The 14,623-nt window shown below is 51.5% G+C and overlaps 1 protein-coding gene across 1 annotated transcript in view; it reads left to right on the forward strand.

Annotated features, from left to right (window-relative positions):
* Window positions 1-14,623, forward strand: part of COL11A2 (collagen type XI alpha 2 chain) — a 102,485-nt gene that overhangs the window by 22,402 nt on the left and 65,460 nt on the right. Inside the window, exons 2-9 of the mRNA XM_081181713.1 lie at window positions 1,236-1,403; window positions 3,102-3,312; window positions 6,757-6,919; window positions 7,009-7,149; window positions 10,097-10,354; window positions 11,272-11,418; window positions 11,886-12,050; window positions 14,043-14,102. Coding sequence (XP_081037839.1) covers window positions 1,236-1,403; window positions 3,102-3,312; window positions 6,757-6,919; window positions 7,009-7,149; window positions 10,097-10,354; window positions 11,272-11,418; window positions 11,886-12,050; window positions 14,043-14,102 — 1,313 coding nt within the window. The remainder of the gene's footprint in view (window positions 1-1,235; window positions 1,404-3,101; window positions 3,313-6,756; window positions 6,920-7,008; window positions 7,150-10,096; window positions 10,355-11,271; window positions 11,419-11,885; window positions 12,051-14,042; window positions 14,103-14,623) is intronic.

Below are 14,623 nucleotides of genomic sequence, written 5' to 3' on the forward strand. Positions count from 1 at the left end.
CCCCTGCAGTGGAAGAATCTTGCACCCCAAGTAGGACTCGAACCCACCACCCTGAGATTGAGAGACCTGTGCTCTACCGACTAAGCTATATTGATTTGTGAAAGATATCCCACAGTGGTGTATTCACACCAGCTCTCTAAATCACCCAGTCAGTCTTGCCTAAGCAAAATAATCTTTTAAGCGGGTGCCAAAAAGAGCTCGGCGGAGGCGCCTGCCTGCCGGCTGTCAAGTGGCAAGGAGTTCCAAAGTACGTTGGTGCTGCCACCCTGAAATAAAGATCCGGTTCTCACAAATACGTTCTTGCGTTGAAGGCCCCGCTCCGCCTTCATGCATGTGCATTTCGAGCAGGCAGCGCTTTTCCAGGGGCGGCGTGGGGACCTCTGCCCCCAAATTCTGGGATGGCAGTGCCTCTACCTGGCAGCTCTGGGGAGGGCAGGCGTGACTCTCCTTGGAGGTTTTTAAGCAGAGGTTGGATGCCTTATCTGAGACTACAAGGGATTGGGCGCACACCCTGCGGCATCTTGCGCGGCGCGTGCAGCTCCCTGTCCGCTGCCTTTCCTCCTCCCTCCTCCTCCCTCTTTCCTCGCTGGCGTGTGCCCGGCGTCCGCCTGGCCGGGATCCACCTCCCAGCACCAAACAAAGACCCCTTTTTCACGGCCCGGAGAGAGGAGATCGGAATGCCGATTGCTTTGGCCACACCTGAGATGCCAGCCCCCTTTCTGTTTCCATGCAGCCTCCTGGAGGGCCCCACATTTAGAGGGGGGAGGGTGTTGTTCCATGGGGGACCCCCTCTGTGGCACGCCGAGGGGGCAGCGAGACTGGGAGGGTCGAGGACTGGGCCGTGTGGGTTTGTGAGGTAGCGTGGTTCAGTGGTTAGAGCGCGTCAGGCGCGACCGTGTGAATGAGGAGGCGGCGGCTGCGCGGAGCCTGTGAAAACTTTGTCCTTGGATGTTAAATCAGATTCGCTTCACCTTTTCCCCGACCCGACCCGCTTGGCTGAGCCGCGCAGGGTTGCCACCTTTCCCGACCGGCTCTGCTCCTGTGCCAGTTTGGCCAAAAGCAGGAGCGGGATATTTGGACCGGGCTAGCAGGCTCTCCTGAAAGCAGAGGAGCAGGGCCAAGGGAAAAAGTTGGCAACTTTAGAGCAGCGGGAAGGCTCTGCGTGGGGTGAGGTGGGGGCGGCAGGCAGGCCAGTTTTGTAACCCCCTACATTTTCCGCCTCTTCCCTCCTGCAGCCGAACCGGTGGACGTCTTGAAAGTGTTGCAGCTGCAGAACCAGCCCGAGGGTGTCCGCAAGACGACGGGCTTCTGCCCCAAGAGGCGCTCAGGATCGGGGCCCGACGTGGCCTACCGGATATCAAGGCAGGCGCAGATCAGCGCCCCCACCCGGCAGCTTTTCCCAGGTATGCAAGCGAAGAGTGTGTGTGTTGTGGGGGGCGAGTTCCCATCATTCCCCCTCAATTTAGCCCAGGAGGCAACACTTACTTTTGGTTCGCAGTGTTTGGATTCCAAGTTGTTTGAGTACCAAGGCGTTTGAGAACCAAGGGACTGCTGTACTTTAAATGTGCCAATGCTTCTCGTAGCTTAGACCCAGCCAGGTGGGCAAAGTATAAATAATAAAAGTTATTATTATTATTGTAATAAATGAAAATCTGCCCTCATTCCCTTATGGGGGACACAAGAGCCCTTATAGAGTCCTTTTGTAGGTTCTTCATCCGTCGGAGAAAATAACAGAGGCCAACCAGGGAATATTGAGAAGCAAAGCAGCTAGTAAGCCTGGTCTTTATTAAAGCTGTTGCAACAGGGTGCTCCCCTCACAGGGAGGAGGACCCAGAACCCAGGGGGGGCCCACCCTTATATAGACATTTTAAATTTGCTGCCCTGGAGCTCAAGACCACCCCTCCATACATCATACCTACATCACAGAAAGGGGTGTAGCCCAAGACCACCCCCCAGAAACATCACACATATATCACAGAAAGGCGGTCTACAACAGAATTCTGAGTGCATTGTTTATTTCCTGTCTGGCAAGTTACCAGACAGTTAATGGTCACTTGATTGGATATCCTGGGGAGCCTGGCCAGTCTTCTGTAATGCCTCCCCTTATAGAGACATTTTATAGACATTTTATATATAGACATTTTACATATAGACATACAGTGGTGCCTCGCAAGACGAAAAGAATCCGTTCTGTGATTCTCTTTGTCTAGCAGTTTTTTCATCTTGCGAAGTAAGCCCATTGACGGATTAGTGGATTAGCGCTATTAGCGGCTTTTAACGGCTTTTAGCGGCTTTTAGCGGTTTATCTGCTGATCGGATCAGCTGATAAGCGGCTTAGCGGCTTAGGAAAAGGGGGGGAGGGGAAAAAACCAGCAGGAACTCGCAAGACATTGTCGTCTTGCGAAGCAAGCCCATAGGAAATTCGGTTTGCGAAGCACCTCCAAAACGGAAAACTCTTTCGTCTAGCAAGTTTTCCGTCTTGCGAGGCATTCGTCTTGCCGGGCACCACTGTATATTTTATATATAGACATTTTAAATTCCCTGCCCTGGAGCTCAAGACCACCCCTCCATACATCATGCATACATCACAGAAGGGGTGTAACCCAAGACCACCCCCCAGATACATCATACCTACATCACAGAAAGGCGGTCTGCAACAGAAATCTGAGTGCATTGTTTATCTCCTGTCTGGCAGGTTATCCGATAATGCCTTATCCGATTGCCTTTCCTGGTAGTCTGTCACCCTTTGAAATGGTGATTACTCAATTCCTGTAACAAGGAAGGCTTTTTTCCACTTCCTTCCCTCCTTGCAGAGAAAACATTTGGTCAGTTTGGGAGTCAAAAAATGGTTTCAGGGCGGTCTTCCTGGGCTGCTCCAGACATGTGGTCCCCATATCTATGTACGTGCTTGCTTGGTACATTTATGAACATTTAGTGTGTATATATATATATATATATATATATATATATATATATATATATGACCTTATTTTTTAATTTCATTATTATGATGATGTGGGGAGCCTCCAAAACCATCCCTTTTGTGGGGTTTGCTGGGTGTTGCGGAGCCCTCCTTAAACCCTCCTCTCCCCCCCCCCCAGGTAAATTCCCAGAGGATTTCTCCATCATGGCTCTGGTGAAGCCCAAATCCGGACTCCAGGCGTTCCTGCTCTCCATCTACAACCAGCATGGCACCCAGCAACTGGGTGTGGAGCTGGGTCGCTCCCCCGTCTTCCTCTATGAGGACCAGAGTGGGCGCCCAGCCCCAGAGGACTACCCCATCTTCCGAGGGGTCAACCTGGCTGACGGCAAGTGAGTGCCCTCCCCTCCCGGCTTCCTTCTCTGCCCCCTCCATCGCCGCACGGCAGGGGGAAGGCCTGTGCTTTGTCACGATCCCTGGTGCGATTCCCGCATGGTCCGGGGTTGGGCTGGATGACCCTTAAGGGGCCCTCTCCAACTCTGCCATTCCACGATCCTTTGATATTATGATTAACACAGACAACGCACGACAATTACAGAATATAAAAATAAAAAATGAAACAAAAACTCAGAGAATCGTCTCCAAATACACCAACAGAATTCGCCAAAGTGTGTATGAGAAAACCACCACAATTCTAACAAACACCAAATATAATGCGTAGTAACATCCATTGCCTGGGTGGTTGGCCACAAATAAATATATATACTGTATCAGCATCAACTATGGTCTACAGGAGTTTATTCAAAAGCAAGAGGAGGGGGAAAGAAAAATAATAATTAAGATATGTGCTTTATACAAACCTTTGGCCTCTTGCTCAACCTGTAATTCCTGTGTCAGTTTTTCCAACAATGTTTTCTGCCAGACTGCCCTATGCTTCTGGTCCAGAGTCAATCACTGCAATTATTTCCCTGTCCTGGCAATGGTCGTTCTTGCCTCCCGCGGTTAACGGATGTGTTACAAGTTCTTTATTTGTAATTCACGAAATATCCTGACGTGTTTGCAAGAAACCGATCTTTGGAGACCTACACGCTTTGACTCTCTGCCCGTTGACATCGAGCAGGTGCCTTTGTTGGACTCTTTTCGGCCCCTGCTAAAAATGGTTTTGTTTGTGGGGAATCGTAGCGTAGGAAAGAACCTCAAGGATCATCTAGTCCAACCCTCCCTGAAAGAGCTGCTGCCAGTCTGTGTAAACAATACTGATCCAGAGGAGCTCACAGTCTGACTCCACAGGAAGCGTCTTCCTGTGTTTCTAGGTAGACCAATGTTGGCAGGTGTTCTAATCTGGTTTTTAGTTCATCAGTTGAGTCAAATTATTTTTTGAAGGTTCAATATAGTTGTTCATTCTTAGCTGTGTTTTCCTGATAGCTCCATAGCTCTGTTCTTCATGTAAACAGTTTTTTTCATCTTCTCTTTACCACCAAGCGGTATACACCGTATTTTTCGCTCTATAAGACGCACCTGCCCATAAGATGCACCTAGTTTTTAGAGCAGGAAAACAAGGAAAAAAATATTGAATGAAACTGTGGATGTATGATTTGTGTGGTTCATGCTATGGCCACAGACATGTGATCTGATGGTGAGTTAGGGGTAGTCCAATGCAAAAATCCTGAGGATCCATGTGGATCCGTGCTTTGTAACCACATTTTTGCACCATTGCAGCCCCTGCCAACAGTGGATGCGTGGTTTTTTTGTTGCAGGCTGTAGCCATGGACCTGCTATGTGATCTGATGGTGAATTTGGGGTGACCCAATGCAAAAATCCTGAGGATCTATGGGCTTTTACCTCTCCCCTCCCAGGCAGCCTCCACTAGCGTCCCTTATCTCTCTTGGGATCCCACCAATCAGCTGTTTCCTTTCAACACTCCCTTCCCTCTTGTTTGCCTTAGTGTCTTTTCCTTAGCTGGAGCAGTTTTTTGCTCCTCCTTTTCTTCTAAATTCTCTCCTCATTGATTTAGTCTTCCTGTTTCCCCTCTTTGCAAGTTTGCTGTCTTTACCTCCCCCCTCCCAGGCAGCCTCCCTTATCTCTCTCCCCGATCGGCAAATGATCAGCGGCTTTGTTTCAACACCCCCTTCCCTCTTTCAAAAAAGAAGAAGAAGAATGATCTGCTTTTTGCCCCTGGGCAATTCGTCTCCAGGGACCACGCATTCGCCCCATAAGACACACAGACATTTCCCCTTACATCATAGGAAGAAAAAAGTGCCTCTTATGCACCGAAAAATACAGTAAATTCTGAGAAATACAAGGTAAAATAAATTCGTAGGCCCCACTCGGCACCTTCGAACCGTAGCCCAGGCAGGAGATTCACCCTGGGAGTTGTAGTATGGAGGCTCACGCCTAATTCTCTGTCGGTCAGACTTTATTCCATGATGTGTGGTTGGTGCCTGTCTCGAGAGGCAAAGGCGTGCGCCTCCATACTGCAACTCCCAGGGTGAATCTCCCGCCCGAGCCACGGGAGACTCCACGCTGGAATTGTGTAGCGCTTGCTCCCGAGCCTTGTTTTCTGCCGAAAATATCCCGCGAGGCAGCAGAGATTCAGGACCAGAGTTTTCCTTCTCCTAGATGGGCACCTTTCCTCCACAACCTGTGCAGAAACCGCCTTCTTGACCGTTGGACCCTGCTCATGGCCTCATCATAATTTAATCATAATTTCATTATTTGTACCCCGTCCATCGGACTGGGTTTCCCCAGCCACTCTGGGCAGATTCCAGCACACACAAAAACATAATAAAACACCTAATGGTTCTTGTTAGCCTGAGTAGCACCGAGTTAAAAAACAAAAGAGGAATGCAAATGGGTAAAATTGATGGTAATTGCAGCCAGACAGGTTATAATGAGTAATTGGAAAAATGCAGAAGAGCAAGGGAAAAAACTGAAAAATATTATAATTTTAGAATACCTAACTGTGAAGATACATAGAATGAAAGGGTTTAAGGTCAGTGAGAAAGAGGAGGATTGGTTTGAGAAGATACAGTGGTGCCCCGCAAGACGAATGCCTCGCAAGACGAAAAACTCGCTAGACGAAAGGGTTTTTCGGTTTTGCGTTGCTTCGCTAGACGAATTTCCCTATGGGCTTGCTTCGCAAGACGAAAACGTCTTGCGCTTTTTTCTTAAAGCCGCTTGAAGAGGTGCAGTTGCGACGGACTGTGCTTCGCAAGACGAAAAACATCGCAAGACGAAAAGACTCGCGGAACGAATTATTTTCGTCTTGCGAGGCACCACTGTATTGAACTAGTAGGTTTCAACAATTAGGGTTTGAACAATTAGGGGCAATTAAAATGTTAAAAGTTAAATAAACCTTGTGAAAGGCGGAGTGTTAAGCTATATAGAAGTGTACATATAATTAATCTGAATATGTTATTATTGAATATGTATATTATTGAATACTCAATATATCAGCCGCCTGGGGGGTTTCGCTGTTTGTGTTTGGGTGGTTGGTAAAAAATAAAATATTTTTTAAAAACCATAATAAAACACATTTTAATGTTAATAAAACATTAAAATCTCCCCTGTACAGGGCTGCCTAAGTTCAGGTGTCTCCTAAAGGTGTGTAGTTACTTATCTCCTTGACATCTGATGGGAGGATTTCCAATAATAATAATAATAATAATTTTATTATTTTTTCACCCTCCCATTCTGCCAGCGGTGCATTAAAGTCGAGGGAGTTCCAAACTGTAGGTGGCGCCGCGCTGAATATCGGCCCTTCTTATCCACGTGGAAGTGGCATTATTACTCTGACTTTATGCAGTTCCGTGACTCTGCGATTCCCCCTTATCCAGGTGGCACCGGGTGGCTCTGAGCATCAGCAAGAAGCAGGTGACTTTGATCCTGGACTGCAAGAAGAAAGTGACCCGCCCTCTGCCCCGCGGCAACCAGCCGGCCATCGACACGCGCGGCATCACCGTCTTTGGAACCCGCATCCTGGACGAGGAGGTCTTTGAGGTGGGCGGCCTTCTCCGCTCTCTCCCGCTGCTACTTCGGCCTGCGGGGGCCGGGCTCTTCAACCTCTTCCTTTGGCTTCCTCCCCGCAGGGAGACATCCAGCAGCTGCTCATCTCCTCCAGCCCCCAAGCAGCCTACGACTTCTGCGAACACTTCAGCCCCGACTGCGACGTGAAGGCTGCCCAGAAGCCCCAGGCGCAGGAGGCCCAGAGGAACCCCAGCAGACCTGAGGTGAGGGGCACGGAGGAGCCGGGGTTCAGGAAAGGGGTCCACGCCCCACCTCCCCTTCCACCTCCTCAGCATCCTTGCTGGGCAGCGGGAGTTGGGGAAAGGTTGTTTCCTTCTGGGAGGAGGATGCCAGGAGGCGGTTCTGTGTTCGAAACACAGTCTGAACCTTCGCCTGCCCTCCTGGGAGGGGGGTTGTTGTTGAGGGCAGACAGGTGGGGAAGTGGTGGCCACGTGCTTCTCACCAATCCCAAAGGCATAGCTGTCAACTTTTCCCTTTTCTTGCGAGGAATCCTATTCAGAATGAGGGAATTTCCCTTAAACAAAGGGGGAACGTTGACAGCGATGCCCAAAGGCTCCTGGTTCAAGGTTGGGCCTTCAGAGAGACACCCGCCTGACCTCTGGGAGAGACGGATCTTTGCAGACGAGGGTCCAACTCTGTACAGAACAGCTTCCTAGGACGCTAAATCTGCCCGGACTGTGCCAGGAGAGGGAAAGGAAAGTATTTTGCAGGCTGCGATGACGCAAAGGAAACACCTTTTCCACGTGCCAGATTCTTAAGGTCAACCAAAGCGAAAATCCGCCTCACATCTTCCTTCTTCGGGGAGTTTTCCACCTTCGTTCTGACTCAGGGCGTTTCGTTGATTCCTTGTGTTTTTTCGGAGCAAGGCCAGGTTCCCCTTTTGAGAAGCCCAAAAATGGAATTGCGGAGTCGGAAGGGACCCTCTGCGGTCATCTAGCCCAACCCGCTTCAATGCAGGAAGCACAGCTGAAGGCTCTGGGGTGTTTAAGTGTCCTAGCTGGCACTGCGATTTCGCCTCCTGGCAGTTCCTAACACCCCCTTTTGCCGGTGGATCTGGAGTGCAGGATTGTGTCCATGTTGCACCTGAAGGGGAAGCAGGTTGCTACCTTGGGGCAATTATTGAGAATGTTTTTACATATTGGTAAAATATGGACTAGCAATGAGCTCCCCTCCTTGTAAATGGTGAAAGGGCAAAAACTCTCTCCCATACCAATTTGAGCACATTGTTGTCCGTTGACAACTTTACCTGTGATCCCTTCATTGCAGGGGGCTGGACTTTTAGGGTCCCTTACAAAACTGCAATTATGTGAACTTTTTGGAACATTTCAGGTGGTGCAGCTGCCATTTGATCAAAGAAATCTTATTCCTTTAACCACCTGCTGCATTTTAACGGATTGATTAAATCTGCATTCGTTTTCATATGCAGAGTGAAAAATAATCTCTCCCCCCCTTGGTGAAAGAGGCTCCAGTTTCTACCACCTGCACTTTTAAGCAGCTAGGTTAATCCAGCCAATGGTTTTTAAGTTGACCAATTTAACCAATTAATTGTCAGATCAGCTTTGCAGTCCTGGTGAATTATCAGTCGGGAAGTGGGCAAAAACTGGATTCCCTCTCAAATTGTTTTCCTTTTTTTCCTTTTTGCGGTTTCTTAACTTTCCCTCCCTTGTTTGCTTTTTTGGGGGGGTGGGGATGATCAGTGCCACTGAATCTGCAGGAAAAAGCGTCCCCCCCTTGCTGATGTTTCAAAAAGCTGGGGCACAGGAAACCACTTCCCACTTCCCCAATCCAGTATTTTTTGGAGTTAAAAAAGAGAGGAGAGTGTCTTCAGGGGGTTCAAAGCCCCCCAATATTGCACCCCTCATTTTTAGGAGCACCCTGCACCCATCTGCGGGAACGGTTCTCAACCGCTGGGGGGGGGGTTGGCCTTCTGCCCCCCCCCCCAGGACTGGCGAATCTCTGCAGCCGTTGATGGTTTTTTTGTTCTGTTTTTGAAGAAACCGCTTCTCTTGCTCTCTCTCAGTACTTTGGTGAGGACCTGCAGGACTATGACGCCTACCCCTACTATTACGGGCCTAGTGAGGGCGGATTGGGCCCTCTCTCCTCCGCGCCTCTGGGGGGAGCCAGTGAGCAGGTAAAGGGAGCGGTGCTGTGGTGCTCCTCCCCAGAAACGTCCGTCCGTCCGTCCTCGTACCCGAGTCTTGTCCTTGTCATGTGGTTGTGGAATAGTCCACCTGTCTGTCTCATCCACCTGTCCATCAGTCCATCCATCCATCCATTTATCAATGTCTATGCATTACCTTGCCTTTAATTTAGCAACTTGGGGGGCAAACCCCGTCCTCCCCGCTAGTTTCATCCAGAGATGAACAGCCAAGGAGAGACTAGAGTCTGGGGAGTTATCCAGGCAGATTGGGAGAGTGTGGGTTGGGAAATAGCCATTGCCGGAGAGTGGCAGGATCATGACCATCCTTGGGTAGATAATAGCTGAGTTGCAGGCAAACCTTATTATTATTATTATTATTATTATTATTATTATTATTATTATTATTATTATTTTAAATGCCACAATGAATGGTGGAGTTCACTCGCGGTTGCGCTGCATCATATCCCACGTAGTTCATTGGAAACGGCATAGCCCATGGTGCAATGCGGCTGTGGCTGAAACCCGAACATGCGGGAGTATCTGGGGCAATGCGGAATCAGTGGGCTAGTTGGAATGAGGAAACCACAATCTTACAGGCGGGTTTTGTGCAGAAGTCTGTGGAGCTCTAGGCTGTGGACTGAATTCATTCGGAACCAAAATAAATAAATTGTAATAAGAAATATCCAATTTGGCCACCAGAAGCAGCTCAGAAGTTTTTTTATCCTGTGTTCGGTTAAGCCGTGTTGCTGTGTTTTCCAAACCCAGGGGGGAAACCCCGCTTCACCCACCTTGGGGGCAACTATGCTTAGTGCAGAGAAGGCAGCTTCAAACCGCAGTTTACTAAGCGCTTCTGCTGACGGTGGTTGGGATTAACCACGTTTTAGGGTTTGGCCACAATGTTCCTCATTTGCTTTTGCTTCCTGCTCCTCCCCTCTTCCTCTTCCATCGCCATCTTCATCACCCCGTCCTCTGTTGTCGTTTGTCCTCGCCGTCCTCCTCGCCGCTGCCAGAAACCGGCCAAGGGGAAGCCCCCCGCCAAGCCCAAACCGAAGCCAAAGCAGCCCCAGAAACGCCAGCTCGCCAGCACGGCGCCCGCCTACACCGCCAAGACCGGCCCCAAAAACGGCTCCAAGTACCCCGGCAACGGGAAGTCCGGTGGGAAGGCCAGCAGCGCCAAGGCGACCACGAAAAAACCCCCGGGCAAATCGGGGGGCCAGGCCTACGCTGGCGCCGTCGGAGCCCGGAAGCCGGGGAACGGCTACCAGCAGGTAGAGCCACAGGGGAGGGGGTGCAAGGTGCCACCTGGCCCCCCAACCCTGGGATCCGGGCAAAGCTGGCTGCTCTGGCCCCCTAAAACCACCCCACTGCCCTCTCGTCTGCCTGTGTGTCTGTCTACGTCTCCCCACCTCCACGTGTCTCTGTGTTAACCGTACCATGTCCTGCATGCTGGGCCGTTGGGGGGGCGCAAGAGAAAGGGCCCCCGAAACTTTGGAAGGGCTCCCCACCCTCTCTTGGGAGGGGCGGCTGGATTGAGATTTGACTTTCCCTCAACCTCCAGGGAAACGAGAACCCACATCCGTGCCAGGGGGCCCTATCCTAAGTTCGGACTTCTCTTGCGCCTTTCCTTTCCCCCAAATGGACACCTGCCTCCCCAGAAAATTGCTGGCATCCTTGTCCGGCTTGCAGGTGGGGGGGGGGTGAGATTCTGCTCCTCGAGATCCATTTGTCTCCCCGAGGGAAAATGATCCGGGATAAGGAGGAACGCTCCTTGCAGAATTGCTGAGTTTGGGATGGGACCCCACAGGGTCATCCAGACCAACCCACGGCCATCTCCTCCTTCTCCTTCCTCCTGGGACTCGAGAGAAGAGGTTTGAATGAACTAACCATGTCTGCATATTTTTTTTCTCTCCCTTCTTTTCCCTGTCTGGCCTGTTTCCTTTTTCGATCCTCTCCCTCTCCCACTCGTCCGTTCGCCCCACAATGTGACGGGCGTGTCTCCCCCTCTCTTGGGCATCTTCTCTGCCCCTCCATCAACACATTCTTCCTTTCCTTCCTCAACACGCCAACTCTGCTCCTCCTCCTTCCGTACATACCCAACTCCACACACTGCGTTGCTTTCCTCTTCCCCTCCCCGGCTCGTGACTCTTTCCTCCGCTGCCACCACTCTGCTGCACCCCCTCTCAAGGACGTGGGCCTGCTCCCCACAGAGGAGCCCTGGGGGGCCCACGAGTACCTTGACTACACCTTGCCTCCTGAGGCGGAAGAGACCTATTGGGAAGAGGGCCCCACACAGCAGGCGTCCCTACCTGTTGCCTCGTCGCCACGGGGAGAGGTAAATGCGCCTCTAGCACCCGCGTCCTGGCGGGCCAACCTGAGACGGAAGGGCGTTCGCTCTCTGGTTGGGTGGGCTATGCAGGATCCACAAGAGAGGAGCCAGGACTCCTGGGTTCTGTGGGAAGGAGAGACCCAATGGGCTTGAGGCCCCGGACTCCTGGGTTCTCAGGAAGAGCAGGGTGGATTGGACAGCGAGGGGAAGAGCCCTCTGAGCTCAGGGGCTTTGAGTGCAGGTAGGGCCAGGGAAGACCCCCTGGGCCTGAAATTATGGAAAGGCATGATGGGAGTTGTAGTCCCAAGGCAATGCTGGACCCCTGCCGCAGCTCCCTCTGCCCCCTTGCTGCTCTCTGGCAGGCTGGTGGGGCAGGAGACCCCCCCCCCAAGAATGACACCTGGTTGGGTGGGCACCAGCCCCGTTTGCCCCCCCTAACGTATCCATGGGTTCCCACCCTGCCCGGGGGCCAGGAGGAAGCGCCCAGCCCACGTCCCGCCGAGGAAGAGGTGTTCACCGAAGAGGAGGTCCCTGGCGTGGGGCTGGAGTACGAGTACGCCTATAGGAGCTATGGCGAGGGGGCCGAGCCGTCGGAGCTGGGGCCTGTGCTCTCGGCCGAGACCCCCCACGGCGGAGGCGTAAGTGGGGTGCTGCCCCCTCCCTGGAGGCCCTCTGGCGTTCTTTGCCACGCCTTCCTGTCCTGTTGGGTCTACTTCCTGTTGGTCGTGCTTGTCTGTGACGTCACTTCCTCTTGCCTGGGGTTGGCTTATGGAATGGTTTCAGCCTTGTCCTCTTGCTCTTGTTTTGGTGTTTTATCCGCAACCCGTTTCTGTTTCCTCCTCTTTCGGTTCTCCGCCACGACACTCCTTCTTTCCCAACAGCTTTGGTTTGCGGTTCCTGACGGGCATGTGGCTGTGGATTCGGTTTGCTGATGTCACTTCCTGTTTGAGGATGCCCATTTCCTGCTGCCTGCGCACCCCTTCCTGTTTTGAAGTCACCTCTTCCTCCTGCCTTTGCCACCATTCACCACCGGGTGGCGGTAGCACTTCCTGTTCCATTTGCAACCCTTCCCACTTCCTATGACCCTCCTCTTTGTCTGATGACATCATTTCCGGCTATTGCCAGGTGCTGGATGATTTGGCACGCTGCCTGTTTGGGTTGTTTGCCGTTTTCTGCTGCACTCTTTTCTGAAGTTGCTCTTTAGTTATTATTTCAAGCTGTCCAGCCATGTGTGCAACTCACTTCCTGTGATGCCATTTCTCTGTGTGGCGATGTCATTTCCTGTGATGTCATTTCCTTCCTTGTTGACGTGTCCTGCAACACAGTCTACATAGAAATGGGCTGCCATCTTTTCCTTGGTCGCGGCTGCGGCAATGGCAGGAGGGAAGCTTCCTCCCTGTTCTGTGATGTCATCACGTGCCCTATGATGTCATTGCACTGCAGGGCCATTTCTGCAGACAGTCTCCCCTTCCCTGGCATGGTGCAAGCGCTGGAACTCAGTTACCAGTTTGGGGGGAGGGCCAGAAGCCCCCAAATGGGACACGGTAACTGTCAGTCCACGCTGCCATCTTGGAAGGCAGCCCCTTTCCCTTCTTCCCCACACCTTGGCCCCAAACCTCACACCCCTGTTGACCTCCAAATCTTCATGTGTAGAATTTTGTGGGAAGGGTTGTGGGATTCAGAGGCTCACTGGTCACAATCACGCTGTGTATAAATTTTATGAAATAAAAGAAGACTCAGGATACATAGAGTTAATTTCTTTCTAAATTTAGAATGAATAGGGGCAACCCCCCACTTTTAATTTTTTTAAAAAAATAATAATGAACACATAGGCTTTTAGCCAGCTAAATTCTACTCAGAGTAGAGCCATTGAAGGGGAGTCACATCCATTTATTCCACTGGGTTTACTCTGAGTAGGATGAACCTTGTCGACTACTTAGGCACCTGAAAAATGTTCTCCGCCAGAGCTCATGTATTTACCCCTTTTCCACTTTTACTCAAGGCCCTACTCAGACCTTACTACAGATTTACTCTGAGTTTCCCCCAGCTGGTTTATTTACGTGCCGCCCCTCCTTCCTTCTCAGTCCATTTTTGACAACAGATCCCTTTTTGTTCGCCTGCGGCTCCGGCCCTCGCTGTTTGCTTCCATGAAAAACAAACAGCAGCTCGACTCCCCTCCTGCCCCACCTTTCAGCGGCGAGCCAGCCATTCCCCTTTTTAGATGAGCATAGAATCATGAAATCGGAATCGGGACCTCCCAGGGTCATCTAGTCCAACCCTCTGCAATGTGGGAATCTCAGTCCTTTCCGGCCCTTTTAGCAGCTGCTCACCAACATACGCTTGGCTTTAAGTCCACGTTGCCAAGCCGCCCGCATCACAGGGACGGCATAACAGAGGGTTGGGCTGGATGGCCTTTGGAGGGCCCTTCCCGGTCAATTGCAGGCGGTTCCTTTTCCCCAGAGAGCCCCTCCTCTCCCCACCCGCACTGAACTGCTTCTGTGAACCCCCTCGGGTGTGGACACCCCCCCCCCACTTTTTGCACCCAGGGGCTGGGTTTGGGTGTGTTTGAGCCCGTGGCGCCATTGTGTTGACTGGCCCCCTCTGTGCGGCTACATGTCTGCTTCCCCCAGGCCGTCCGAGGAGCCAGAGGCTACAAAGGAGAGAAGGGAGAGCCGGCCGTCTTTGAACCCGTAAGTTCCTGGAGGGGAAGGGGGTCCTGGCCTGGTCTTGATGGGGTGTGTGTGTGTCTGTGTGTGTGTGTCATTTCGGACTGTGTGTGTGTGAGAGAGAAAATCCAGCATTACGGACGTCATCTTTCCAAAGGCCAACAACCCCCATACAAAAGTTGCTCAGCCTTTTTTGGGCAAAGTTGCTGAACCTTTTTAGCAAAGACATTTTGGCCGGTTTTTGAAAATCCCGCCGTTTCCGATGGGCGAATCCCGGCTACATCCGGGGTATTCCAGATGTGGGGCAGCCCCTCCAAACATCGGCCAGTCTAGGCGGGCTGCAACGGACTGCCTGTCTCCTTGAGGTCTCCTCCATCTCTACAATTCCACGGTGGATGTGTGGCCCCTTGGTTCACAACCGTAATCCGTTCCGGAGGTCCGTTCGTAAACCAAAACAGGTTGCAACCCAAGGCGTGCTTTCGCCAGCGGGGCCTCCAAAAAGAAATTGTTCATAATAATAATAAAAAGGGTTGTAATCCAAAAAA

Source organism: Podarcis bocagei (assembly GCF_964188305.1).
Source record: "Podarcis bocagei genome assembly, chromosome: 2".
In the NCBI taxonomy this organism is placed as follows: domain Eukaryota; kingdom Metazoa; phylum Chordata; class Lepidosauria; order Squamata; family Lacertidae; genus Podarcis; species Podarcis bocagei.